The sequence below is a fragment of the Maniola jurtina genome, chromosome 10 (assembly GCF_905333055.1).
Source record: "Maniola jurtina chromosome 10, ilManJurt1.1, whole genome shotgun sequence".
Classification (NCBI taxonomy): Eukaryota; Metazoa; Arthropoda; class Insecta; order Lepidoptera; family Nymphalidae; genus Maniola; species Maniola jurtina.
Genome location: NC_060038.1, coordinates 13,840,152 through 13,867,822, shown reverse-complemented (window position 1 = coordinate 13,867,822; position 27,671 = coordinate 13,840,152). Strand labels below are relative to the sequence as shown.

Here is a 27,671-nt window from a genome sequence, read left to right as displayed (position 1 = left end):
AGCAAGTGTCCCATAAGGATATGATTACCATTACAACGGTGATAATAATAAATTATTATCCATGACATTCCCTACTTTCATTATTTGCATAGTACTTTTATTTATTTTGAATCGCCAGTTCTTCTTAGCAGAATCTACTTTCCGAACTGGTGGTAGAGTCCGGACATAATACTATTTGTAATTGTCATAAGTTGTCCCACTTAAGTACATGAAAGAAAGACATTTCATTTTCAAATCGATTTGAATGCTATACCGAAGGTTGGCAACGCCATCTGCCTCCGAGCGCGACCAGATTTCCCAGTGGGGATACAGGCGCCGGCGTCGCGGAAAAAAGTAAAAACAAACTCGTTAGCCAATAACAACAATGGTGCGCGCGCGCCTTTTTTCCTGCCATTTCTTATTCGGACACCGGACGTTGCGGACGTCACTGTAAAAAACGCGAAAAAATATATTAATTATTTGCTCTAAATAACCAAGCCAGTGTAATAACGTCCCAATAGGAAAATCGAAAAAATCCAATATTTTTTAACTCTATTATTACGAACACTTTGTTTTCGACAGTATTTTTTAACGAACGAAATATACTGTGTTAAGTATAAGTTTAATATAAGTCAAAATTAATTGAAAATTGACGAACCAAAAACATTTTTTTTATAAATTCAATAAAAGTACTGAAAAAGTGATAAAATGCACAGCGTGTTGGTGACTGAAAATGTTGTATAATTTTTATTTTGCAAAATCATATTTGAGTTTGAGAAAAACACGTGCGTCCGTCAAAAAGTCCGCAGAATACTTTTGACTTATCTATGAGATAAGCTTTGGGGAAGCTTAAAGTTTTAAGTATCACCCATACCTTTATAAAAGTAGCATATAAAAGCTATGCTTACGTAAAAAAGTTCACGAAAGTTACGCAGCTTCAAGAAAAATCCTAGTGCACTGAAAACTTTATAAAACTTTATCGACTGATGGTGTGATGGTTTAAAACCAAACAGTATTTGGTGCTTTCGAATCATGGCAGTGTTATGGCATTCAGTTGTACTTAACTGTGTCTTCATTTTGGTGTTGTACGCTGTTATATTTTGTGAAGCTTACAGTCCTAGAGGTGAGTTTTTTACAATATACCTCCTTAAGTGCTTTATATATAAGCGGCACTCTCACAACTTATTACTTACTGCGAGAGATTTTATGCTCGGGACTTCGTCTGTGGTGGCGTTTGCTGGCGCGCGTGTTGTGACTTTTTGGAGTGTTTTTTTTTTTTTGTTAAAACTGACTGGAAATCGCTCTAAATAAAATAAATAAATAAAATCGTTTTATTGCAGGTTAGGGACCCATATAAACAGTAAAAAATACAAAATATAATATAAAAATTAAAATAGTTTAAAATGAAATAGTTAGTCATTTTACGTTAGGGATCTGGTGTACCCGTAGCCAGTGTTTATAGAACACATTGTCAGGGGACGCCTGAGCGACGACTTTAAGCATCTTATTTTTAGAATTGCGGACTGTTTCCCAGAAACCCGCAATTCTATTTCGTATAATGGCGTAGTAGTCCGGGACTCCAGCGTCGGCGAACATGCCCGACGCACTACAATACCTTGGCATTTTTAATAAAATGCGAAGGGCATCATTATACTGTACCCTGAGGATGTTAAAAGATCTTTTGGTGTAATTAATCCATAGTTGTGAAGTATAAAAACTCATACAATAAGCTTTAAACAATGTAACTTTAACATCCTCAGAGCACCGAGCAAATCGGCGAGCGAGCATGTTGCACCGTATTGCCAGTGACCTTCGCTCTCGTTCTATATCAAAATCGTCGCTCAGGGATCCCGTTAACATGTGTCCGAGATACCTGAACTGTTGCACAACCTGAACTGGTGTTCCATCTAACAAAACTGGTGGTATCCTCTCCGGGCCTTTACCAGCTCTAAAAATCAACATTTCTGATTTGCGTACATTGTATTTTAATCCATGTCTCAAGGCGTAACCTTCGCAGATCGATACTAATTTACGGAGACCGTTTATTGAGGGGCTAAGCAGCACCATGTCATCGGCGTAACTTAAGTTGTTAAAACAAACTCCGTCAATATGACAACCGATGCCAGTACCACTTAGCTCCTCAATCAGGTCATCAACGTATAGATTGAACAGGTCCGGAGAGGTTAAACCGCCCTGACGTACACCACACTCTAGTCTAAACTCACTAGAGGCTGTGTCGCCCCAACGCACAATGTTCGTTTGGTTCTCATACCAGTATCTCATCAGCCCGACAATACTGCTATGTACATTTGAGTCGCGCATTTTTCTCCATAATATATTATAATTAACAAGATCAAATGCGCGAGTCAGATCCAAGAAACACGCATACACCGATGTATCACGACTTTTATAGTAATTTACGATGTGCTTCAGAGACAGAATTGCCGAGTCTGTAGAGAGACCGGGACGAAAACCAAACTGAGCATCACTAATCTGTACATTCTTCATCAGTTCAGGCTGCAACAACCGCTCAAGTACCTTGCCGGCAATTGTCCCCAGCGAAATGGGCCTATAGTTAGCTATACTGGACATATCGCCCGTCTTGTTTTTTGGCACAGGAACCACTACCGTCTTTAACATATCTGCAGGAAGATAACCATGTTTAATGCACATATTAAATAGCGTTGACAAGGCCTCATACAATTTGTTTCCAGCGTATAACATGTGCTCAACACTCAGACCATCATGGCCTGGTGATTTACCACGTTTCATATCTTTAATCGTTCGGAATATATCAGTTGGACTAAAGTGTACTGTTTTAGGTGATGGTGACAAAGGCTGAGAGTGGAGCACATGTGCAACGTCTAATGGTTTCACGGAGAAATGTTTTGCAAACATGTTGGCTATCTCCCTGCTGTCCTGTACGTTACTGACACTCACTGGCCTACTTTCTTTTTTATTTAATGATTTAGTCGCTTTCCAAAACTGTGTAAAATTTTTGTCAGCTCTATGCGTCGCTAAAATGTCCATTTTTATAGCTTCCTCATTATTCTGGCACCATTTTAATTTCTTTTTAAATATAGCACGAGTCTTTGTCATGTCATTATATATTTCTCCACTACTGGGCTTACCACAGTCTATCCAAAACTTAAAACACAGTCTTGCAGTTTGATAATACTCTTTTACGTGATGATTCCAGCCAACTAGTTGTTTTTTATGGCGGAATTTGTGTACACCAGATCCCGAATATTTACTATTAATAGCTGCATATTTTAAAATACCAATAACATCATTGTAAAAATTATTAATAAAATCTAAAACATCGTTAGAACTATCTAAGTCGTTTGTATCACAGTGACTAGATTCGAGTAACTTATTAAAATTTTCAGTACATAAATTAGTATACATATTTATTTCATCTGCATTTCTCTGTCCCCATCTTATGTCTCTATGTAAGTTATCATTATTACACTCCTTATTATCTACTTTTTTAGTCATTAGCTTAATATCACAGTTAACAAATAGTGGGAAGTGGTCAGACCAACTAACACCATTATCCACACACACACACACAACTGTATTTTTTGCGGCAATAGTTGTCAGGCAATGATCCAACCACTTGGTCGTTCCATGGGACTCACTTAGGAAGGAAAACGTTCCAGAGTCTGCTCCTAATACATCTATATCTGCACAAACCCAAGTCTGCTCCTCACAGAATGACAGCATCTCTTTGCCAAATCTAGCTGAGGGGTGTGCATTGTAGTCACCAAGCATAAATACGGTCTCAATCCCACATTCTTCAATCACCGCACTCATCCTGCCAAGAATGTCCGTGAACTCTGGCAAATTATCTTCTATATCAACAGGCATATATACGTTGAAGAGTAATAAATGGCGATCCACAGAACTAATTCTAAGGGGGTGAATCCACAGAAACTCTAAGGGGGTGCCGTGCGTATGTCGGCGAGCGCCGGCACAGACGGGGTCCATACTTGTATAGTTTAGCTAACTTGTTACAAATAACTACAAACTTGACATTGGCTAATCATTGTAAAAGCCAGACGAGAGAGAAAAAAAAAAGCTCCAGGAGTTTTATGTAAAATAGTTGTGGCTAATTCCATTGTACACATTCTCATAATTTTTTTTCACATTCTCATAATTAAATTGACATGTAGGTGCTATTCTTCTCTGCATATTGAAAATCATAGCTCTATATTTGATGGGTTCCCAACAAGTCACACAAAAACGAGTAACAGTGTGACTCGTTGGGAATTTTTCGAAAATGTTCTCCCAACGAGTCACACTGTATCAGTGGGTGTAGAAATTACAATGGATAAAAAAGTTGCAACGAGTTGTTAATAATAATCCATACTTCCCTACTCCGTACTGATATTATAAATGCGAAAGTCTACTAGCTTTTCACGACCCAACAGTTTAACCGATTCTGACGAGGTACAGAGTTAGGTTATATCCCTTGGACGGACATAATGCTACTTTTTATCCCGGAAAATCAAAGAGTTCGCACGGGATTCCTGAAGACCCTTCAATCCACGCGGACGAAGTCGCGGACATCCTCCATTTAAAATATAAAGAAATTATCTATCTCTAAAGAATGTGTACGACAAAATTAGCCACATTGTTATTTTTTCCCGTGATACAAATATTAAAAGTTAAAACCTACTATGTTAATCTAGTCATAGTAGTAAGCAAATATTTAGAAATTGTTTCCATATTGTTATAAACAGAGTGAAATGGTATCATTACATCCATAGCACCTGCAGCCGTGAATTTATTGTGGATAATGTTGACTATCGCCCAAGCTTTCCACAGTTGAAACTTATACAGCTTAGATATTATGTGATAAACAATAGCTTGAACATTGTTAGGTCCCACAACAACTATTCTTTCCTTGAAATGTACACTTTTACATAGAAAATACTAAGTAGACAATATGGTGACCGCGACTTCATCTACCTGGATTTCGGTTAACCTGGATTTTATTTTAAATGTTATGTAGGAACTCTTTGATTTTTCGGGACCAAAAATAGCTTATTCCCCAAGATGCAAGCTATCTATGTATGTATGCACTGAATTTTATCAAATTCGGTTAAACGGAAAGTTAGCAGACAGACAACCGAACAGGCAGACGCACTTTCACATTTAAAATATTATTGTGGCGTCTCTTCCCTTAACTAGCAACAAAACTTCGAAACAAAAGATTTTGATTTGATTTTCGCGATGGCTGAAACAAAACCTAAAATAAACGCATTTTCGTTTTGTTTATGAAAGCATTTTTTCTGTCTTAGACAAATAATTTTGCGCTCACTGCGCTTGCATTCCTATTTGGTGTACTCTCTTTGCTATTAAATGGAAAGGCATAATTTTATTGTCCAGGATCTCCGCCAAGTTGGGCCAAAATAATTTTTCTCATGAAAAGAGATTTTTCTCATGTCATGGCATTCTTAAAAGGTAAAATAGTTATTTCCATGGTCGAGGCACCAATTTTAGAGAATATTGTGACGTCATCCACCATTGCGGTTACGCCATTTTTTTGCAGATCCAAGCTTTCATCCGGTAAAGTAATCTCTCTTTCATAATAGATGTAATGGAACCATAACTCTTACGAATCCATTATTTTGAGCGTCACCGTCGCTTCATGTTTTCGATCTCATTGGCGGTCAGTTATGCAGTTAATCTGGCAAAAACAGACAAAAAATGGATTTAACGCGGTTCGTGGTTATCTTTTCTACCTTTTTATGCATTGCATCACGTTTTTCCTGTTCCTATTTTCGTGTTTTGGGTGACTTTTTCTCGTACAGAAATTTTCTGTTCTAATAATTTCGGAGCACTGTTTTACTGCAATGAAAAACAGGTCCCTTCAGTTAAAAATGAAAATAGTTTCTTGGTGTGGAATTTTTGAATTTGACATTTTTTTAAAGAAAACTCGTTTATGTCATCATCATCGTCAACCAATGGCCTGGCTGTTGTGACAGTGCATATGCAACGTTGACCCCGGTTGGTAGCTGGATGGGTGGCCGACATTTGGGTGATCTAATTTTTGCCTTTTCCCTTCCTCCGTGCCTCAGAGAGCATGCTAATCCCTGCCGTCGGTCCCAGTTGGCGATTATTACCCATTAAACCTAAAATTCGAAATAATTATTATCAATATTATCATTCTTTTAGCGCAGTTGTATTCAAGGTCATCTAGGAACTCACCGCATTACTACCCCAAGAAAATTCTTACGCATAATGAAAAGGGGTAAGACACTCAGCAATGAGGAATATGATTTAGAGAGAGTTACGATGTCAGTAATTGACGTTGAAATCGAGTGCTAATCTATTAAATTATGAAAAACTGGACGTAGAAATTAACACATTAAACGTGCTTTGACATCGGATTAACCTTTTTTACTGAATAAAATGTAAAGGCTATTTACGCACTGCAACCGCTCCGAATCCGAGAAAATCCAGATCTAGTAAGGATCTAGTAAACTCAGAATTCAATCAACCAATCAATCAATTTATTTATTCGGATCGAATGTCATTCAGATGTCGTTTATAGGTACACTGCGTTGGTTCCGACTTTCGATGTTTTTTATGTATTCTTGCTCGGATTCAGATTGGATGCAGTGCACAAGCGTTTGTTTTTTTTAAACTCTTTATTGCACATAAAAAATTAGGACCTAGGTACAGAGGCGAACTTAATACCAAGAGGTATTCTCTTATAGAACACCTTTGGTAATTGGGACAAGGCGATAGAAATAATGCGAGATAAAGCGCTGAACTCTACAAACGTAAAAAATTAAACTAGCGTTCATACGTCATGTAATATTGTTATTAATTCACTCTGTGAATCATGCTCCGAATTGGAGATATATTGGGTTTGGAATAGGAATTTATGACCTAGTGTTCAACTCGTCATACAAATAAGTAATTAGTACCTACATAGGTATTAAGTACGGCTACTTCGGATCGAGCATAATTCTCAGATTCGGATCGGTTGCAGTGCGTAAAGAGCCTAAACTAAACAATGTGTATAATATTCAACAATGGCCTATAAGATGTTTCTAACAAATGAATGGCAACGTTAATACATGAATTCTATACCAATTCCGTTGATTTATCTGATTATTGTTCGAAATATTATTACCTACTATGTTATAATAACAACAACACCTTTCCCCTTCTAGACTGAGAGACAGCGGTTACGATTCATATCGAAGTATACGTAACAATATCTTTACTTTGTTAAATTGACCTTTGCCTTCAAAAACGTGGCAATTCCAAACCTCGTACCTCTCACTGGAACATGCCTTATCGTTTTCAAAATTAATATTATACAAGAGAGGTTTTTACAGACCATTACCAAAAGCTTCGCGACTCTCCCATAGGAATTTCGAAAACTCACTCCCTTACTCCCATAGGACCAGAGGTCTAACAGTTACCTTGGTCAGCATATTAGTCTGGCCAATCAACGCAGTCAGCGTTCTGCCTCGTTACAGTGATTTGGATGACATTCTTGTTTTGTAATATAAAGACACATAATCTTGGCTTCCTTACATTGCCAAATTATTTGTGTCTTTGGTGACCTGAAGCCCTTGTGTCTTTAACTGTTCCTTCCAATACAAATCTTGGGAATGATTCCTTCCTTCCTATTTAGCCTATCTCAAATCTATCGATTTTTTTAGTTAGTATTACCTATTATTACAAATTCGTAAATAGGCATGGTTAGACCTGGTTTGTTTGCTTATTTGTCATTTTTCAATAAAAAAATTATATTTATTTGTAATAATCAACAAAATATGAGACTTAAGTATTTCGATGTAGGTATTTATTCTCTATGAAATCTTTCAACAGTCTCTAGGCCTATAATATTCTTTTTTTGTTATAACAGCATGCCTAGCCAGCAAAAATAACGCGTGCAGTGAAAATGTATGTGAATCGATTGAGTGTTTTCCGTAATAATCGGCATAACTGCATATCGAAGGAATTTAACTGATGATATTGAAAGTTCTATGATATTAACACTGCTATGATTTTTCCGATAAAACGTATGCGCATGATCATGAGCAGCTCATCGCCGGCCTACTACTGAGGACAGATCTCCTCTCAAAATGAGAAAGCCAATAATAATCCATCACGCTGGCCAAGTGTGGATTGGTAGACTTACACACCTTTTTCCTCACAATTATTTTCTCTATCGTCAAAGCAAGTGACACCTATATTTTAATTGCATAAAATGCTCGTAATTCCGTATACTTATTTATGTAATCACTAGCTGATGCCCGCGACTTCGTTCGCGTGGATGTAGGTTTTTAAAAATCCCGTAGGAACTCTTTAAATTTCCGGGATAAAAAGTAGCCTATGTGCTAATCCAGGGTATAAATCTATCTCTATTGTAAATTTCAGCCCAATCCGTTCAGTAGTTTTTGCGTGAAGAAGTAACAAACATACACACACATACACACAAACTTTCCCCTTTATAATATTAGTGTGATAATAATATATGCCCGAGATCAATGCCGGGACCCCTTAAATAGAAGACCTAAGTCTTAAGAAGTAGGAACCTTACGCAAAACTCACGAATTTTACTCGTACTATAAGGACATTTGTACACTCGTTCGTGTTCGATTATAAGTATTAGTACTTATTCGTAAAGTACAATACGAAAGTGGCCGACAAAATGACAGTGCGCTTGTGTAATTGTGCGATTGTGTTACGAATTGTGGCGGATCCGTGCAAATCGAATCAAATTAGTATACAAGCGTGCATACTATATTCGCGACAGGCTGAGATGGCAACCGGGGCGGGGAATCCCCGTATACCCGCACAGCCCTCGCGTTTACCGGTGCGGGTAAGCGCAAGTGACGTACAAGCGTGCGGAGCGTTCCCCGCCTCATACCCCGATTGCCACCTCAACCTGACACAGTATGTAGTACGTACATTTTGCATGACGGCCACTTTGTATCGTATTTTTACGAAAACGAATACGAATCGAATACGAGCAATAAATACCCTGATGTTCGTTAAACGTCTACGTCTACGATTTACCTACGACTGTCTACAGGCAAATACCTAATACGTCATGGTGCAGTAAGGAAAACAGTTTATATCACAAGATCGATGTTACGGAAGATATCAATTCAATTCCGTCCGCTCTCCGGTAACTCTAGATGGCTTTCACTCTAGGGTCGTGGGTTCGACGCCTGCCAAGATGATGCGATAGCGGACACTGTTCAATCCAACCGACATATAAAGTGCCATTTACATTTGATTGGCAAACGACTGCTAATGGACAAATGTTATTGAAGAAACTAGACTGAGACGACGTCAAATACTACATTTTATTTCCCTTAATAAAATGTAGAGATGCAAAAATTAACACAATTATCATGAACACCATCATATTTTGGTTGTAGGAAATATTTCTTTTCCGAGTTCGTCTCTGTAAACCGTGAAAGAAAACCCCAAGAAATGTTCGTATGTTTTGGTCACAGCTTGCAAACTATTTTAAAATTCGTTGTTTTCAGTATTTGTTGTTTAAATACAGTATATGGTAGACTAGCTGATGCCCGCGACTTCGTTCGCGTGGATGTAGGTTTTTTTAAAATTCCCGTGGGAACTCTTTGATTTTCCGGGATAAAAAGTAGCCTATGTGCTAATCCAGGGTATAATCTATCTCCATTCTAAATTTCAGCCCAAGCCGTCCAGTAGTTTTTGCGTGAAGGAGTAACAAACATACACACACACACACACACACACACACACACACACACACACACACACACACACACACACACACATACAAACTTTCGCCTTTATAATATTAGTGTGAAGTGTGATAATATACTGAAATTTCATATTCCTAACTGGTTTAGTTTTTGAGATAGACACCGTCACAAAAATGGTCTAAAACTGACAACTTTGACGGCCCTCCATTAAAATAAAAAATATATCAGATCAAACCGCGTGGTTAAAAAATAATTGTAAATTCTCCTTTATATCACTTGTTATTTCGATTCCTTTTAGCAATTGAGTAAGTAACAAATAACAATTTATTCTGCGGTTTGTTCTGCTCTGACGGATCAATTATTCAAACAAAACCGATTTTGATCAATTACATAAAAGTATAAAGTAATTTAAACTTCTCTAATTCTCTTGTTTTATTCTTTGATCTATTGAATTTCAGATTCAATAAGAGAATAAAGTCTACTACAAGTGTAAATTAAAAATTTATAACACCCCCGACAAGTGAAGGTTACAGTAACTAGAAAAGAGCTGATAACTTTCGAACGGCTGAACCGATTTTCTTGGATTATAGCTAAGAATAAGATCAAGCCACCTTTTAAACAAAAAAAAACTAAATTGAAATCGGTTCATTAGTTGAGGAGCTACGACGCCACAGACAGATACACACGTCAAACTTATAACACCCCTCTTTTTGGATGGTGTGACATTCTTTCGTTTTTGAGGTATTGTTTTCATTTCAATTCCGCGAGTTAAAATCCCGTGGGAACTCTTTGATTTTCCGGGATAAAATGTAACATATTATCTCACTCTTCAGGTTTTTAACCATGTAAAAATCACGAAGATCTGTTGTTCCATTGCGGCGTGATTGAAGGACAAACCAAGAAACCTTTACGTATAGAATTATCTAATGTTTATAAATTATATTTACAGTTTTATTAGTTTGCAGCTCAAACCGGATGTCCTTACTAGGTTGTTGACTAGCCCTTACAGAACCGGATTAATAAAGACATTAAGCAAATGCCGTAATAATTTTCATATTCGCTTTCTAAACTAGACCTTTCAGTTTCAATATCCATCCATCCATACTAATATTATAGTTATAATCATCTAGTAGTTTAATAGATGATGGCCGCGACTTGGTCCTCGTGGATTTATTGGTTTTTAAAAATCCCGTAAGAACTCTTTGATTTTTCGATATATAACTTAAAATTAAAAAAAACCCCGACACAAAAACTAGAAAAGAGCTGATAACTTTGAAACGGGTGAACAGATTTTCTTCGATTATAGCTAATAACACTCTCGATCAAGCCACCTTTCAAACAAAAAAAACTAAATTAAACTCGGTTCATTCGTTTAGGAGCTACGATGCCACAGACAAATACACAGATACACAGATACACACGTCAAACTTATTACACCTATCTTTTTGGGTTTAGCAAAATGGCCTGAAACTTTGCTGAAATTGAGTCCAGAATTCGCAATTTCAAAACGGTACAAGTAAAGTTTCAACAGCTTCCTGTAAAATTCAATTCTGTGTAGTTACACAGTTTTGTTCGCCAGCTCCTCAAATATATACAATTCACAATAACGTACAATCCATTCAACTCTAGCATCAATAGACAGACAATCAAGTATTCTATCCATGGAATCTGACGCAACCCTATAAGCACCATAAGCAACATAATAAGGCTACCACAAACTACTGCCAGTGTGATGCAATTATAGTATGGTTCAAGAAACAAGCTCCTACGATCCTGAAATTAAAAACGTCTGTCTTAACGAATAATATTAACTATTTTTTGTATGGAAACTGTAAAACATAACAAATCTGATTATCTTTTACAAATCGCTTATCTAAGTAGTATATTTACTTTGATTTAACATTTTAATATTCGCATCTCTAATATTACTAAAAAAATTGTAAAGTTACGCTCTCTTACAGGGACTCAAAAAATATAATCAATTGATATAATAATTCCCGTGTGCCTGATGAGAAAAATAGTCAATTTATATACTAACCATGTACCTGATGGGATTTTCCATCACTCCATACCTTCATCGATCTATTGAGAAGATCGTTCAATTTTAATTTGATCAGTCCTCTACTTATAATTCTCGTTTTATACGATCAATCAATCAATCAATTAATCATTTATTTGCAGCCAATAAACATTTTAGTAATTGTTAAAAGGAAAATACGATTGTGAAGTGCAATGAAAACATTTCCATCAAGGTAAATCTGAGTTTAAATTAATTACACCACATTTTAGGATTTCACTTAAACCGCTACCGCCTATAACTTGCACGGCATAATTAAGGTAGTGAAATGCATTCCACGCTGCTACACGTGTACGGAACCCGGGCTTTTCTATAAGGTTTACGTAACCCGCGCTCAACAGGAACACGCATCAAACCTTACGTACTTATTATCACAGTTCACTACAGTTATGAAACTTTTTTGACGTGACAACGTCTTATAATTCGATAGAGCCGGCTGCACAGACGAAAAAACATGACTCATGCGGCGTTACCTCGCTCTGAGGCGTTCCACGTAAGGCTTGAAGTGCAAGCGAGAGCGCGGAACGAGCGACAAAGAAGCACAATCGGCCTTTGTTGACACGTTCAACTATCGTCAGTAAACCGACTTTACAGACAACCAATTTTTTTTTTTCTCTTTAACTTATACAAAACATGGCTTCACCTTCACTTGCAGGGGTCAAAATGTTACTTACCTTACATATATGACGCTAGGAAGGCTTTTTTAACCTCGGCGCCGACCCAAAAAGGGGGGTGTTATAAGTTTAACGTGTGTATCTGTCTGTGGGATCGTAGCTCCTAAACTAATGAACCGATTTTAATTTAGTTTTTTTTTTGTTTGAAAAGTGGCTTGATCGTGTTCTTAGCTATAATCCAAGAAAATCGGTTCAGCCGTTTGAAAGTTATCAGCTCTTTTCTAGTTACTGTAACCTTCACTTGTAGGGGGTGATATAATTTTTTAATTTACACTTGTTTTATTAACTAAATGGGCTTGCGTTTGACTGCAATCATATCAAGCAGGAGATGATGCAGCCTAAGGTTGAGCGCGTCTGCCCAGAAGGTGCCTATTCACTCTTCTTTTAAAGGTACCAATATTATAGCTAGCAGCAAAAAACGGAAGCCGGAAGGGCATTCCATATTCTAGCAGTGCGTATTAGAAACGAGGAAGCAAATCGCTTCGTACGGGTCCATGGGTTTGGACTATGTAGGGATGCTGACCTTGGCTATGCCTAGTGGTTCGATTGTTAAATGGCGAGGGGGGAACTAGGTTGAATAGTCCCCTCTCCGAAATATATTTTGTAAAAAACCGACAGACAGGCAACCTTGCGCCGATGTTCCTTTGAAGAATTGATCAGTGCTTGGTGGCCAGTCAAAAGCGTCAAGCTGCTACTTGGCAGAGCCATGCTACGTTGTATTGTAAGTACCTGCAGTCCTCCATGCACGATCGAATTTGAGTCTGTTATAAGGTTAGAAGCTGTTCCGGCGTGAAGTACCGCCAAACTTTATTAACCCCCGACCCAAAAAGAGGGATGCTATAAGTTTGACGTGTGTATCTGTGTATCTGTCTGTGGCATCGTAGCTCCTAAACTAATGAACCGATTTTAATTTAGTTTTTTTTAGTTTGAAAGGTAGCTTGATCGAGAGTGTTTTTAGCTACAATTCAAGAAAATCGGTTCAGCCTTGAAAGTTATCAGCTCTTTTCTAGAACTACTGTAACCTTCACTTGTCGGGAGTGTTATTTTTTCATTTACACTTGTTAACTATGAAACGACTAGGTATCTATGATTTCACCATGATTTCACATCACCCATAGCAGAGTGTACAAGAATGAGGGAACTTTATATCACCTAATACATTTCAAGCATTGCTCAAGTAACGATGACATTGTTGGTTTCGTAGATACTAATCGCTAACAGTAGCGCGGACTTCCGTTCGCCTAATTGCTCTCCTAATCGATATCATCTCGATATGCAGCGAGAAAGCTTAGAATTCCTCACTGAAATACCTACTGAACCCATTTAAGTGCTTTTTAGAGCAAGTTTGACTTAACTTAACTACCAATCCACTTTGTATGGCGCGCCTAGGCGATTTTATTGTTCCGAGAAATTTTCACCAGGCAACCTTTGAAAGCAACCAATTCTATTATGCACTAGATGGGTCATATAAACCAAATAAAAATCGGAATGTTCTTTAGAAGACGGGACTTGATTTCTTCCAAGTAATTTTTTCTAAATAAGCAAAAACGCAAATAAAAACCAATTTTTATAAAGTGTTATAGATTTATTGTATCTATCAGATTAAGAGTTCAAAGAACCAATAGATGTTGCGATCCCAAGCGATGGGAAATGATGGGAAAGCGCAGAGTGGGCAGTTAGTTGACAATTAGTAGGTATGATGAGTCAAGAATTTATACTCAGCTGTGGTCGTCTATCTATTTATGAACAGGTTGGTATTCTTTCGCGGCCGAAGCATCCAACTGGACTAGAACTTGAGCCAATAGTCAGGTGTTTATGGAATACGTTGGAGTGATTTTTGTTTATTATTTTGTGATTTATCGTCTTCAGGAGTTTGGATTTCATTCTACAAAGGAGTGGACTTCTGTGAATTTGACCGATAAATCATAATTAGCGTCAACCGTTAGTTGTTGCATAATGCTAAGAATGGTGCAGTGAAAGTCACCATTACCGCTGATGGGATGCTGATGAGGTGGCAACGCTTTGATGTTGCCGACTAACTACTGAGGAAATCTATTAACTACCTTCAATAGCCATAGAGGTCTATTGGCGCTAGGTATTTACCTACTAGCTGATACCCGCGACTACGTTCGCGTGGATGTAGGTTTTTTAAAATTCCCGTGGGAACCCTTTGATTTTCCGGGACAAAAAGTAGCCTATGTTGTAATCCAGGGTATAATCTATCTCCATTCTAAATTTCAGCCCAATCCGTCCAGTAGTTTTCGCGTGAAGGAGTAACAAACATACACACACACACACACACACACACATACAAAATTTCTCCTTTATAATATTAGTGTGATTCATCCTCTCTCCGACTATTCAAACTCTGTTTCCGATTCCCCATTTTTGAGGGTTGGAACCCCTATCTCATAATGGTAGAGTTTCTCGGTATAATTTGCGATTTTCTTGCCTGAGCGGTCATAGCCTAGTGGTTAAGACACAAGATGTCGACCTCTTATTTAGAAGAGCCGGAGTCCGATGTTCGGTGAAGGAAAATATCGTGAGGTAGCCTGCATGCCTAAGAGTTCTCAATAATTTACTTAAAAGTGTGTGAAGTCTGCCAATCCGCATTTTGCCAGTGTGGTACACTATGGCCTTAGACCTTTTGATTATGAGGAAAGACCCGTGCCAAGTATTGGGCCGGTAATGGGTTGATGATGATGAACACCGCGCCAACTTCCCAACTCCGGTCTGCTACTAAGAATTTTTTTGGAAAAAAAAAACTAATAACGCTTTGGCCGCATCGGCAGTTCTCAATGGCGCAGATTGTTATTTATCGATGCGTCAATCAATATCATAAGTAAGTAATTGTTATCAGAGACATCTTAATTGGCCGTCCGGTCCGTCGGTCCGTCACGCCGGAATTCGTTGGGCAATCGAAATTATTACGGACGAATAGTCGATTGAAAACTTAATAAATCATTACAGGTTTATTTTTTTCATGTCTAAGTTGAAATCTTGGATATTTTCAAGAGCTCCCGAAAATAGTTTACGTTGTACTAGTATGAAACCATGAGAAACTTGTCAATCTGTAACGATTCCACGTGGGTGCACTTCTACCACTCATTGTGCCAGATCTTTTTTAGGGTTCCGCACCTCAAAAGGAAAAACGGAACTCTTATAGGGTCACTTTGTTGTCTGTCTGTCTGTCCGTCTGTCAAGTCTGTCAAGAAAACCTATAGGGTACTTCCCGTTGACCTAGAATCATGGGCAGGTAGATAGGTCTTACAATACAAGTGAAGGAATAAATCCAAAAACCGTGAATTTGTGGTTACATCATTAAAAAAATATTAAAATGTGTTTAAATTTTCAAAGTAAGATAACTACGCCAAGTGGGATATGAAAGGGCTTTACCTGTACATTCTAAAACAGATTTTTTTTTAATTTTTATGCATAATAGTTTTTGATGTATCGTGCCGAAAAAATACCCGAGCACGGAACCCTCGGTGCGCTAGTCCGACTCGCACTTGGCCGGTTTTTTTTATAAAATCTGCAATTTTGATGAGAAATTTGCCAATCTTTCATCACGTCTAACCCTCGCCACCTGCCATGCACTTCGACCTCCTGTTGTGCCAGAGCTTTTTCCACGTAGGTGCATGTAAACTGTGGAACCAACCCCCATCGGCGCGGCGGTGTTCCCACTAGATTTTAACTGGGTTATGGGTAGATCACCAAATTCCTAAAAAGCCGGCAGCGCATTGGTAATACCTCTGGTGCTGCTAACGTTTATGGGCAGCGGTAATCACTTAACGTCAGGTGACCCTATTGCTCACTATTTATATTTAAGTAAAAAAAAATACAAAGCAGGGTTTTTCCGAAAGTTAGAGCTGCCAGACCCCCCGAGTAAGAGACCGAGCCGAACGTCGAAACCTTTAATGTATAGGATACTATCGCTTTGTTTTTTTAAAATTAGGTCTAAATGTATTGCTATCCCTTTCTCAATGCTTCCAGCGCGACAAGGATAGAATAAAATTAAATAACTGCCCGTGTGGCTAATTATGTAAACAATTAATTTTAGAGATTGTTTACAACAGAATTCGCCACACTGTCGGTTAGTCATTTTGGTCATTATCATTTATTACTGCAATTGCACTACTTAACTCGAAATTTCGCGGTCAATTATGTAACTTTATTATTATTGCTGAAACCGTAATTTGCGTGAACGTGAACTATTACATCCGGTTCCGGATTAACGCTTATTCTGAATCAGATCATTTTACACCTTTTTTTAAGTTCTTTCACATCTGCAATCTCTTTTGACGATCCCTCTGGCGCAGTGGTGAGCGAATCTCTTATCAGCGAAAGGTCCACGGTTCGATTCCCGGCAGGGGCAATTAGAAAGGAAGGAGAAGAAAGAAAAACTGTTTATTTGGTGTCACAGAGATAAGATAATATTATATAGGCTCGAAATAAGATGAGATGCGTGGTGTGTGGTACCAAAATGATACCAATATGTACCAATTACGGAATTCATAATTTTTAGAATTGTCACTGGTCTGGTGTGGTGGGAAGATTCAGCCGTGGCCGTGTCGCCAGGCGATTTAGCGTTTCGGTACGATGCCTGTAGAAACCCATATGGGGTGTGGGTGTACAAAACTGCCATACCCTTTCCAAATTAAAAAGTTGAATCTCTCAGCAATTAAGGGTCCCAGGTCAAATACGTGCTAATCCCAAACGCCCCAAACTTAAATCAGTGAAACTGCATAACAATATGAAAACAAGCATTCTGTCAGTGTAACCTTTTTGTAAAAGTCATTTTTATGTGAATTACGCTAAACTCTGGCGTAACTTGCTTTCTTTCATAAAAACCATAAAACGTGACACTTCTTTGCGGTCGACACCATAAACAACCGGAGTTTTATGGGGTTCATACATTTTTTGTTTGGATTGCATCGTTAATTTATAACAATGGACATCTGTAAAGTTTTTCGATATTTGGACTTTCGGTTAGAAACAATGAGTCAATGGTTAGAAATGAAGAAATACTTTTTTTTATATTCAAATTCAAAATTCAAAATATTTTTATTCAATAAAACTTTTACAAGTGCTTTTGAATCGTCAAAATAATCTACTACTGGTTCGGAATGCCGTAATATAGTCAGATAACAAGTTAGCCCTTGACTGCAATCTCACCTGGTAAGTGATGATGCAGTCTAAGATGGAAGCGGGCTAACCTGGACGGGATATGGCAATTTCATTTTAAACCCATACCCCTTTGGTTACTAAACGGCATCATACCGGAACGCTAAATCGCTTGGCGGCACGACTTTGCCGGTAGGGTGGTAACTAGGCGCGGCCGAAACCTCCCGCCAGACCAGACCAGTGATTTAAAAATTCCAAAACCAGCCGGGAATCGAACCCTAGTGGCTATGTTCACAGCGGCTATCAAGATTGGCGAGTTCTCTGCCAGTTAAGAGGGGTCTGTCCGTCACTCGCTCCATACAAACGTAGTTCCAATTTCATTTGAATGTTGAAACTAAAGTCCATGAAATTTTGCAGACATATTCTAGAAACTAATATCTATACCTGTGGTTTTCCAGATTTCTGTTAATATATTCGGTTCAAAGTTACGCGGTCTTAAACATTCACATACAAATCTTTGAGCCCCTGTAATTTTAAAACTACATGTTTTTAGAAAAATCTAAAACACCACAGGCACAGATAGTAGTAGGCATAGGCAGTTTCTAGAATATGTCTGCAAAATTTCATGGACTTTGGTTGCTTAATATTCAAATGAAATTGGAACTACGATTGTATGGAGTAAATGACGGAGAGAGCCCTGTTAAATAAAAGACGAAGTGAAGAAAGGAATCATGCGCGAGCGCATTATGCCACAGTGACACTCGTTACGCGGATGACGTAATGAGCTATAAATTATTCATGTCATGCCCGCAATTACTCAATTACCCATTTAACGAGCAATACTGAAACTACGGACTTGAGTTTGTCTTTTTACACAATTGTGTTTTTAGGGTTCCGTACCTCAAAAGGAAAAATGGAACCCTTATAGGATCACTTTGTTGTCTTGTCTGTCTGTCTGTCTGTCCATCCGTCCGTCGTGTCTGTCAAGAAAACCTATAGGGTACTTCCCGTAGACCCAACGGGACCCCATTACTAAGCCTCCACTGTCTGTCCATCCGTCCGGTCCATCTGTCTGTCAGCGGGCTGTTTCTCGTGAACCCTAATACCTAGGTAGAGAGTTGAAATTTGTATGACACAGAATGTGTATTTTTAAATAATAAAATTTCAAAATGGCCACCATGGTATAAAAGTGAAAAAGTGTTAAGTATTTCTTATACCATAGTACGGAACCCTTCGTATACAAGCCCGTCTTGCACTTACGGTATTTTTAATGTTAATAAAACTGTCCTTCCGGCGTTAAGTGAAAAAAATATATGCCGACATCGTATAAAAAAATTGAAAAATCGATAGAAGTCCATACTTCCGGTAGGCTCACTGGTCACAGTAAATATTTCACTTCGGGAAGTGAAACCTACACGATGACAGCGGCGTATTAGTTTTGACGTCGTTATAATAGTACTTACCTAATTAGTATAGGTACCTAGGTACCTCCCTAGCCACTCGCTAGATTATTATATATCGATACATTTCCCGTGTAGCGTAAATACGGGAAACAGATTTAACTTCTGCAATTTAAATATGTAGATTGTAGATCTATACTTAATATTATAAATGTGAAAGTGTGTCTGTCTGTCTGTCTGTCTGCTACGCTTTCAAGGCTCAACCGCTGAACCGATTTTAATGAAATTTTGTACAAACTTAGGATTCATTCCGGGGAAGGATATAGGCTACTTTTTATCCCGGAAAAACAAACAGTTCCCGCGGGATTCCTAAAGACTCGATTTGTATGAAATTTGGTACCGGGGTAGCTTGCGTCCATGTAACATAGGCAACTTTTTATCCCGGAAAATCAAACAGTTCCCACGGGATCTTTAAAAACCTAAATCCACGCGGACGAAGTCGCACGCATCCTAGTACTTTTACAATTGTACACCACAAAAATTAGTACAGAGAAAATGCATAAAAAGCAAAACGTGCGTCTTTAGTAAATATCACTTGCTTTTAAAGATAAAAAAAAAATCGTGATGGAACTTGCATGCCAGAGAGTTCTACAGTACTCAAATGTGTGTGAAATCTCCCAATCCAATGAGAAGCCTCAATAGCTCAGCAGTTATAAAAGCGGTCTGAAATCCGAAAGGTTGGCGGTTCAATCCCCACCCGTTACACTATTGTCGTACCCACACCTAGCACAAGCTTTACGCTTAGTTGGAGGGGAAAGGGGAATGTTAGTCATGATTAAAATGGCTAATATTCTTTAAAAAAATCCTCACTGGGCCATCGCGGCCCTTATGGCCAAACCCTTCTCATGCTGAGAGGAGAGCTAAATTCAGACAATGACATATTATAGAATAGCTGTACTTTTTACCCGACTGCGGCCAAGTCAAAAGGAAGGGTTATGATTTTAGCAGTCTATGTATGTATGTATGTATGTGGGTATGTATCTATGTTTGTATCCAGATTCTGTGAGTTCCACCGTAGCGCCTAAACTACTGGGCCGATTTTGATGAATGAGGTGTCAATCTATTCGTCGTAAGGGTCGGGGTGACATAGGCTATATTTTATACGAAAAAAAAAATTGACCAAACGGATGTTACATGAAAAAAAAAGTGGGGGGTCTCAAATTTTTTTTTTGCTATTGTGTCGAGTGGGGTGTCAAATGAAAGAGGAGAAAATTTGAGTTCATAAAAATATTAATGTACTACAACATTAAAATAACCAAGCGACAGAAAAACAATTTTACTATAATATTTCAGCGTTTATTAAGACGATCGTAGTCGGGTTTTAGTTTTCAACTTTATTTAAGGGTGTAAACGTGGTGTTAGGAAACAAATTATACTAAACGGAGCTCATTAATACAACATAGTCGCGAAGCGTGAAGTCGCGTGCGCGGCGTGGTTCCGTATATGTAATGATAATATGAATATTAATCATTATTATTATAGTGATTGCGGCTGATTGCAGGTTCATTGTAGCCCTGTGGTTTACACGTGTTGTTTCCTATTTAGCATACAGTTTTCAGAATAATATATCATCATCATCATCAACCCATCGCCCGCGCCGGCTCACTACTGAGCACGAGGAGACGATCAGAATGGGTTGGTCTAAATGGGTCGTGAATAGGTAATTAAGTTGATTTTGGAGATGTTAAGTATTAAAGAATGGGAAAGTAGCCAATCAAACACCATGTCCAGTCCAGTCGTTAATTATTTTTTTTATAGTTCAGGTCATGACTTACTACAAAAAGTTATGGCATTGTCGTCTGCCAAAAGTACTGTTTGGGGTTTGGTAAACGGAAGTTACAGAGAATAGAGATCGTTAATAAAAACTAAAAAGATAGTCGGACCTAAAATGCTACCTTGTGGTACGCTGTAGGAAATTGGTAACTCATCATTTGAATAATTAATTATCTATTAATGATAGCTAGATATGATAGATGAGGGTTGCGAAGCTAAAGTGGCAATAAACAGGGCACATAGTTCGAAAAACTGATAGATGTTGGTGTCCCAAGTTGGTAGAATAGCGACCTCTCGCCCGGAAAGCGTAGCGTTAGAAGACCCCCTAGTAAGTGGACAGATGAAAAAAGAGTCGTAGGGAGCCGCTGTATTCAGTTGCCACTAGACCGTGGCGTGTGGAAGTTCCTACGTGAAACCTAGACCGTGGCATGTGGAAGTTCTACGTGAGACCTAGACCGTGGCATGTGGAAGTTCTACGTGAGACCTAGACCGTGGCATGTGGAAGTTCTACGTGAGACCTAGACCGTGGCATGTGGAAGTTCTACGTGAGACCTAGACCGTGGCATGTGGAAGTTCTACGTGAGACCTAGACCGTGGCATGTGGAAGTTCTTACGAGAGACCAATGCCCAACTGTGGACGTCTATCGGTTGAAAATGATGATGATGAATGATGATAAAGAGAATGATTTTCTTCATTACAGAATGTGGAGTACCACTACGGAGACATACAAGACAGCCTCGGGAGAGGTCAGTGGGTCAACTTCGCATCATCAAAGGACGAGAGTCGAAGAGAGGTGCTTGGCCGTGGCAGGTTCGATTTTTTTTTATATACAGGGTATAAGATAATAGTTGGTGTCGATTCTGATGTATTTCTCTAAAGCGAAAGAGTATCCGCAACTTTTTCTATTTAATATTACTAAAAAAGGACGGAAAATTAATTTTAAATTAAAGACTAAAGAAAGAAGAATTTTAGTGCTACTCTACAAATTTAAAATATAGGCTCACGACTGGCGCCAACCTTAAGTCACGCCGTCTGACAGTTCTAAACTAAACTAAGATTGTCTGTCCTTTTCTTATTTCATTTGTACGAAAAAGATGCGAATAATCTATACTAATTTTGTTATGAATAGAATCAGTACCATACATCGATGGTACCATATCAGTAAATTCTCGACAAGATGAGGTTAGGATCGATCAGCGTGAGGACTACAGTAACCTCTGATTGGCCGACACTCTCTTACTATTGGCTGAAATGAATTGTTGCAGCAATAATACCCTAAATTCATCCAATCACAACAATAGAGATTATAGCAATATTTGCTATCACTATAACTAATAATGATCCAAGACATATCATAATGTAGACAACGGGTACATACCACGATTAATGTTGTTAAACCACGAAAAAAGCTTAAAATCAATAATGATCCAAGAATTTAATTGAAAGTTGATAGGTCATAGGTAATGCTTGATCTGATGTAGTTAAGTGTCTATCTCAACAATTGTCTCACGATAAAACTTTCACTAGCTACACGAATTATGTTTATAGCGTTATTGTGTAATGTAGTAATAATTTCATAATTTACAAGGATCATAAAAATATAAAATAATTGTAGTGTAATTTAACACCGAATTCACGTTTGAGTAACGTTTCCGTCAGGAACTAATCTGCGATGCTCTTTTATGAAGATAATGCGATAAAGTTTTTCAGACTAGTGTCTGCTAGTGAAGTATTTAAATATTATGTTGTAATCTTTCAGGTTTCTCTTCAACTGCTGCATCCGAACTACGGCCTGATCGGTCACTGGTGTGGAGGAGTCCTCATACACCCTCAATGGCTTTTAACCACCGCACACTGCATACATAAGTAATGTCATGGTATTTTCAATATCTTAACTATTTTTTATATTCTCAGTGCGATTTCGACCATTTTATATAATTTTCATGACAGCGTTTTACCTTCACTTCAAGGATTTTTTTCTAAATAATTTTTGAATACCTATCAAAAATTGCGGAATCGGCAGGATTCAAACGTTACATTTCACTATGCTCAGTAATCTGTGCTATCACTAGATTTGTTTAGTGAAATGGTCTAATTGAATTGTCGTTTTAACAACTCAACTGAGTTATGCCATTTCGCTGCGATATATGGATGAATATTATTGTTAGAACTTTAATAAGAAATAGTTACCTATTTCTTATTAAAGTACCAGGGAAAGATGCTAAATAAAGAGTGTACCTATACCATAAACTTCTTTTAACAAATCAATATTAACATTCCAGTGAGCTCTTCAACTTACCAGTACCGGCTCTATGGACGGCAGTGCTGGGCGAGTGGGATCGAGCAGAGCAGCGAGGTGCCTATGTGCCAATAGAGAGGATAGTTCTGCATCATCGCTTTCACAATTATCAGCATGACATAGGTAATTATTATTAAATTGTATAAAGTCACTCCCTTGTCTCATCTTCTTGTTTTTCCTCTCGATAATATGCGTCAGACTTCTTAGATCAAATGGACTGAGTAAGTATGTAATATTGTGATCATTCAGTTACTCCTTGACTACTTTTAGCTTTAGGTTACTAGCTTCGAACGAAAATTCAACCCTTATTTTACCTTCCCTTATTTTATTACCTTATGAAATGAATTTCCAAAAGCACTACCTATACCCTAACCGATAGAGGCCTAATTATTATTAACAACAATTAATATCCTTTCAAAAAATTTTACTTTTCGAAACTTCTTTCTTTCTTTCTTTATTTATTTATTTGCATTCATGTTTTACATCATAATAGAAAATAATTATAATATTACAACATGAAGCCCCGTCAGCCCTTCTGTTTCCCACCTACGTTATTTAAGGAACTACTATGCCAAATTCCAAATCTATAACCGTACCAAATTCAAAAATTTGTAACCGTACATCGCGATAAATTGGGTTTTAATTCTGATCCATTCAAATTCCAGCTCTGATGAAGATGATAAGATCCGCTGACGTGAGTCCCGGCAGCCGTATCCGAGCTATCTGCTTGCCTCCATACGAACCACCTATCATCCACAACACAGAGAGAAGCACTTCCTTCTACAGGCGACCTGAAAGCGAAATAAGGAGAAAACCAAGACCACCCAGACCTAACCCAAACACTGCAGTGAAATACTTAGAAAAGCTCAATAATCTAACCAAAAATGTTTTCTCAGGAAAAGGAAATAAATACCATAAAAATACTAGATATAATGTAAGAGTTTCTAATGACAATAGATCGACAGAACGAAAGAATGACGAAGAATCAAGTAGAGAAGATAGTGAAAAGAAAAATAGAGACGCTATATACGATAGTGCTTCATTAGATAGCGTAGTCAAACTTATCAAAACTAAAGTTACTAAAGACAAATCTATACAAGAAAGTAATAATTATAAAAGAAGTGATAAAAAACTGATGTTTGGTGAAGAAATCGACCCATTTATAGATGATAATAATGGTATAGACTTCAAAGATGAATGTTATGCGACTGGGTGGGGAAGGGAACAAACGAATGGAACTTTGACTGATGTTTTATTGGAAGCGGAAGTACCGGTTCTGCCTTTGCAACTTTGCAGAGATAGATATTCTTTGACTTTGCCATTGAATGATGGACATCTTTGCGCGGGGAGTACGGACGGCAGTACAGGTGCATGCGTGGTAAGTACTAGATAAACTTTAGAATATTAAAAAGTAGATATTTATTTGTCTTAGTGCCAATTGAGTTTTTGTTTTAGTGCCACTCATACATTTTAGTGCCAATTGAGTACAGTTTTTCAGTTTCTAAAACAATTAAAACTAAAAGAACTCATTACTAAATTATTATGCTTTAATATTCTTCTATTACGTGATTCGATTCCCAGAAATCTCTGAATCGACAGGTATCTATTAAAACACTGATTGCCATATCTGTAACTTTCGAATTAAGACATTTTAAATGCAATAATTAAACAAATCATTATTTCTTATCTGTGATCGTTTTTGTAATATTAGGATGAACAGCAGTCTAGATTATTCTTTAAGTAGTTTAAAGGTAGGTACACATTGGATCACACTATACGCTTTGGTCTGTCTGTCTTCTAGCTTTTTAAGGTGCGAGGTCGTAATTCCATCACCTTGGAATTTACCGTTTCCTTTTCTTTTATGGTTTTTTAAAACTATGCCCTACTTATTTGTGACTTCAGCATCACAACCCCTGGGCTATATCGGTTACTCTGGTTCTCCTACGGGTCTCCTCATTTCTGATTTGATCACATAGAGAAACTCCAAGTATAAGCTCTCTCCATCGCCCGTTATGAGCTTTCTCATGAGACCTTTAGTTAGTTTATTAGTATGTTAATTCTCACTGACGATCGTTGTTATCAACGCAGCGGCGGCGGATAGGTAACTGACATCAGCACAGAAAGAGCCATTGGCGTCGATTCTAATGATTCAAACAAAATTTAGAGTATTTAGTTACATCTTTTTCTTTTTAATATTGCTAAAAAAGGACGGAAAATGAATTTTAATAATTTATAGACGCTAAATACTTCATTTTAGTGCACTCTACAAATTTAATCAATAGGCTCGACTAATGGCGACTAAAGTCAAGAGGTTTGGTATTTCGAAATTAAATTAAATTTGTTTGTCCTTATCTTATTATATTGGTAAGAAAAAGATGCGAATACTCAAAAATTTAGTTACTCTCAGAATCAGTACTATTTATCTGTGATACCATCAGAAAATTCGTTGCGTGCGGTACCTTTGCTGCGGACAAATGGGCGATCACCTTTAAATTCAATAGATCATGATCTTCTAAGTGTCAATTAAACGTTACTCAGTATTTGATTGTGCCAATAAGAGTGATGGATGATAACGAACGGCTACGTAATACTGAATGTAACCGAAAGTGATGTTCGGCTTGTGATAGCAATAGTAGAAAACTAGCTGTGCCCGCGACTTCGTTCGCGTGGAATAGTGACTTTTCGCGCTTTATATAGCCACGGACGCTCAGGCGCGAGGCGCCGTGATTCTTTAAATTGACATAACTTTTTTATTTATGAACCGATTGACATGAAATAAACACTAAATACTAAGTGAAGCTTACTACAATATATAAGTGAAAACCGTATCTAAATCGAATAAGCCGTTTCTGATATTAGCGTGCACAAACACACAGACAAACAGACAAACAGACAAAAAAAAAATTAATTACAATTTCGGGTTCGGCATCGATATAATAACAACCCCTGCTACTTTTTTTTTATATATTTCCATTGTACAGACACCACTTTTCTACAATTTTATTATATGTATAGATGACGTGGGAACGCTTTTAAAATACTGAAAAAGTGTAAGTTTTTCTTGCACAGTCAGTGTTTCGTAATAAAAAATACTTCTTCCCGTGAAAGTGTGTCTGTCTGTCGTTACCTTTTTACGGTCCATCCGCTTAACCGATTTTGATGAAGTTTGGTGCAGAGATTGCTTGTTTAGCATCCCGAAAACGGACGTAGGCTACTTTTTTATCCTGGAAGAATCAAAGAGTTCCCACGGGATATTTAATCCGGATTTTGTGATACAGGTATAACAGGGGACATTGAGGCATGCGACAGGGCATGCCAGCATCACATACCTAATAAGAAAATCGATACAAGATACATAAGAAACTGTACTATATGTTGTACCATAATATTCCAATTCTATAGTGCGACGTTGGCTATATTCCGCATGCTGTTTTAGGCCGCAAAATTAATGTTTCCAGTTCTAGCATGCCGCATTGTCGCATGATGTTAAACCGGATTAAGTCGGTGTAAAACAGCCTTTAGTGGGGAGTCTATGTTATAGAGAGAAGCTATAAAATTATGCAAAATCTCTAGGCCTAGCTATTTGAGCTGTACTTTGATAGACATTCAGTTCTTCTTTTTATAATATTAAGAAGATCACACTAATATTATAAAGGCAAAAGTTTGTGTGTATGTGTGTGTGTATGTTTGTTACTCCTTCACGCAAAAACTACTGAACGGATTTGGCTGAAATTTGGAATGGAGGTAGATATTATCTTGGATTAGCATATGGGCTACTTTTTTACGGAAAATCAAAGATTTCCCACGGGATTTCGAAAAACCTAAATCCACGCGGACGAAGTCGCGGGCATCAGCTAGTACTTAATATAGAAAGACTTTTTTGTGGCAAAAGTACATTAATTTTTTACTGTTTCAGGGTGATAGTGGTGGTCCCCTTCAATGCAGGACCGGTGGTCGCTGGGAGCTGCGAGGGTTAACGTCCTTCGGGTCCGGCTGCGCGAGGATGGGTGTCCCGGATGTCTACACCAATGTGGCGCATTATGTCTCGTGGATCTACGCTCATGTTTATGCTAGCTGAGAGTTTTGGTTGCATAGGAAATTGAAAGCGAATGATTTTAAACTTATTTCGTGGTTTAACGACTTATTATAATGTAGATAACGGGTACATACCACGGTTAACTTGATGATTTTGACCGTGGTTGACGAGACGAGAAATAACGGCAAGTCAAAATCATCAAATTAATTGTGTCGGGGGTATATATGATGTATCTACCTGTTGTCTACATTATAAAATGAAAGTGAATGGTCTAGACATCAATTTTAGTTAGAGACATCAAAACGATCTAGGGAAAATCATAAGAAAAGCTGTGTTTTTTTTTTTGTAAAATGAGTGAGATGATTATACCAGTCTGATGTATCTACTGCCAGATTGATGTGTGCTTTTAAAGAATGTAGTACCGAATAGGAGTTTCAGCAGTTCTTGTAAATAAAGTGAACTGAATAATAATAATAATAATAAACATTTATTTCGGAACATTTCATCCATATAGTGT

The 27,671-nt window shown here is 37.8% G+C and overlaps 1 protein-coding gene across 1 annotated transcript; it reads left to right on the top strand.

Moving 5' to 3' along the window:
- Window positions 1–350: 350 nt before the first annotated feature.
- LOC123868900 lies at window positions 351–27,612 on the top strand. The gene is made up of 6 exons (XM_045911566.1): window positions 351–1,102; window positions 21,520–21,629; window positions 22,579–22,685; window positions 23,102–23,241; window positions 23,784–24,496; window positions 27,035–27,612. The coding sequence occupies exons 1-6, from the start codon at window positions 1,012–1,014 to the stop codon at window positions 27,194–27,196; spliced, it is 1,323 nt and encodes a 440-aa protein (XP_045767522.1). The 5' UTR covers window positions 351–1,011; the 3' UTR covers window positions 27,197–27,612.
- Window positions 27,613–27,671: the final 59 nt, after the last annotated feature.

Coding starts and splice junctions, on each gene's coding strand:
- LOC123868900 (XM_045911566.1), top strand. CDS start 1,012: ATGGCAGTGTTATGGCATTCAGTTGTACTTAACTGTGTCTTCATTTTG. Junction 1,103..21,519: donor TGAAGCTTACAGTCCTAGAG/GTGAGTTTTTTA, acceptor TCTTCATTACAG/AATGTGGAGTACCACTACGG. Junction 23,242..23,783: donor CAATTATCAGCATGACATAG/GTAATTATTATT, acceptor TTCAAATTCCAG/CTCTGATGAAGATGATAAGA.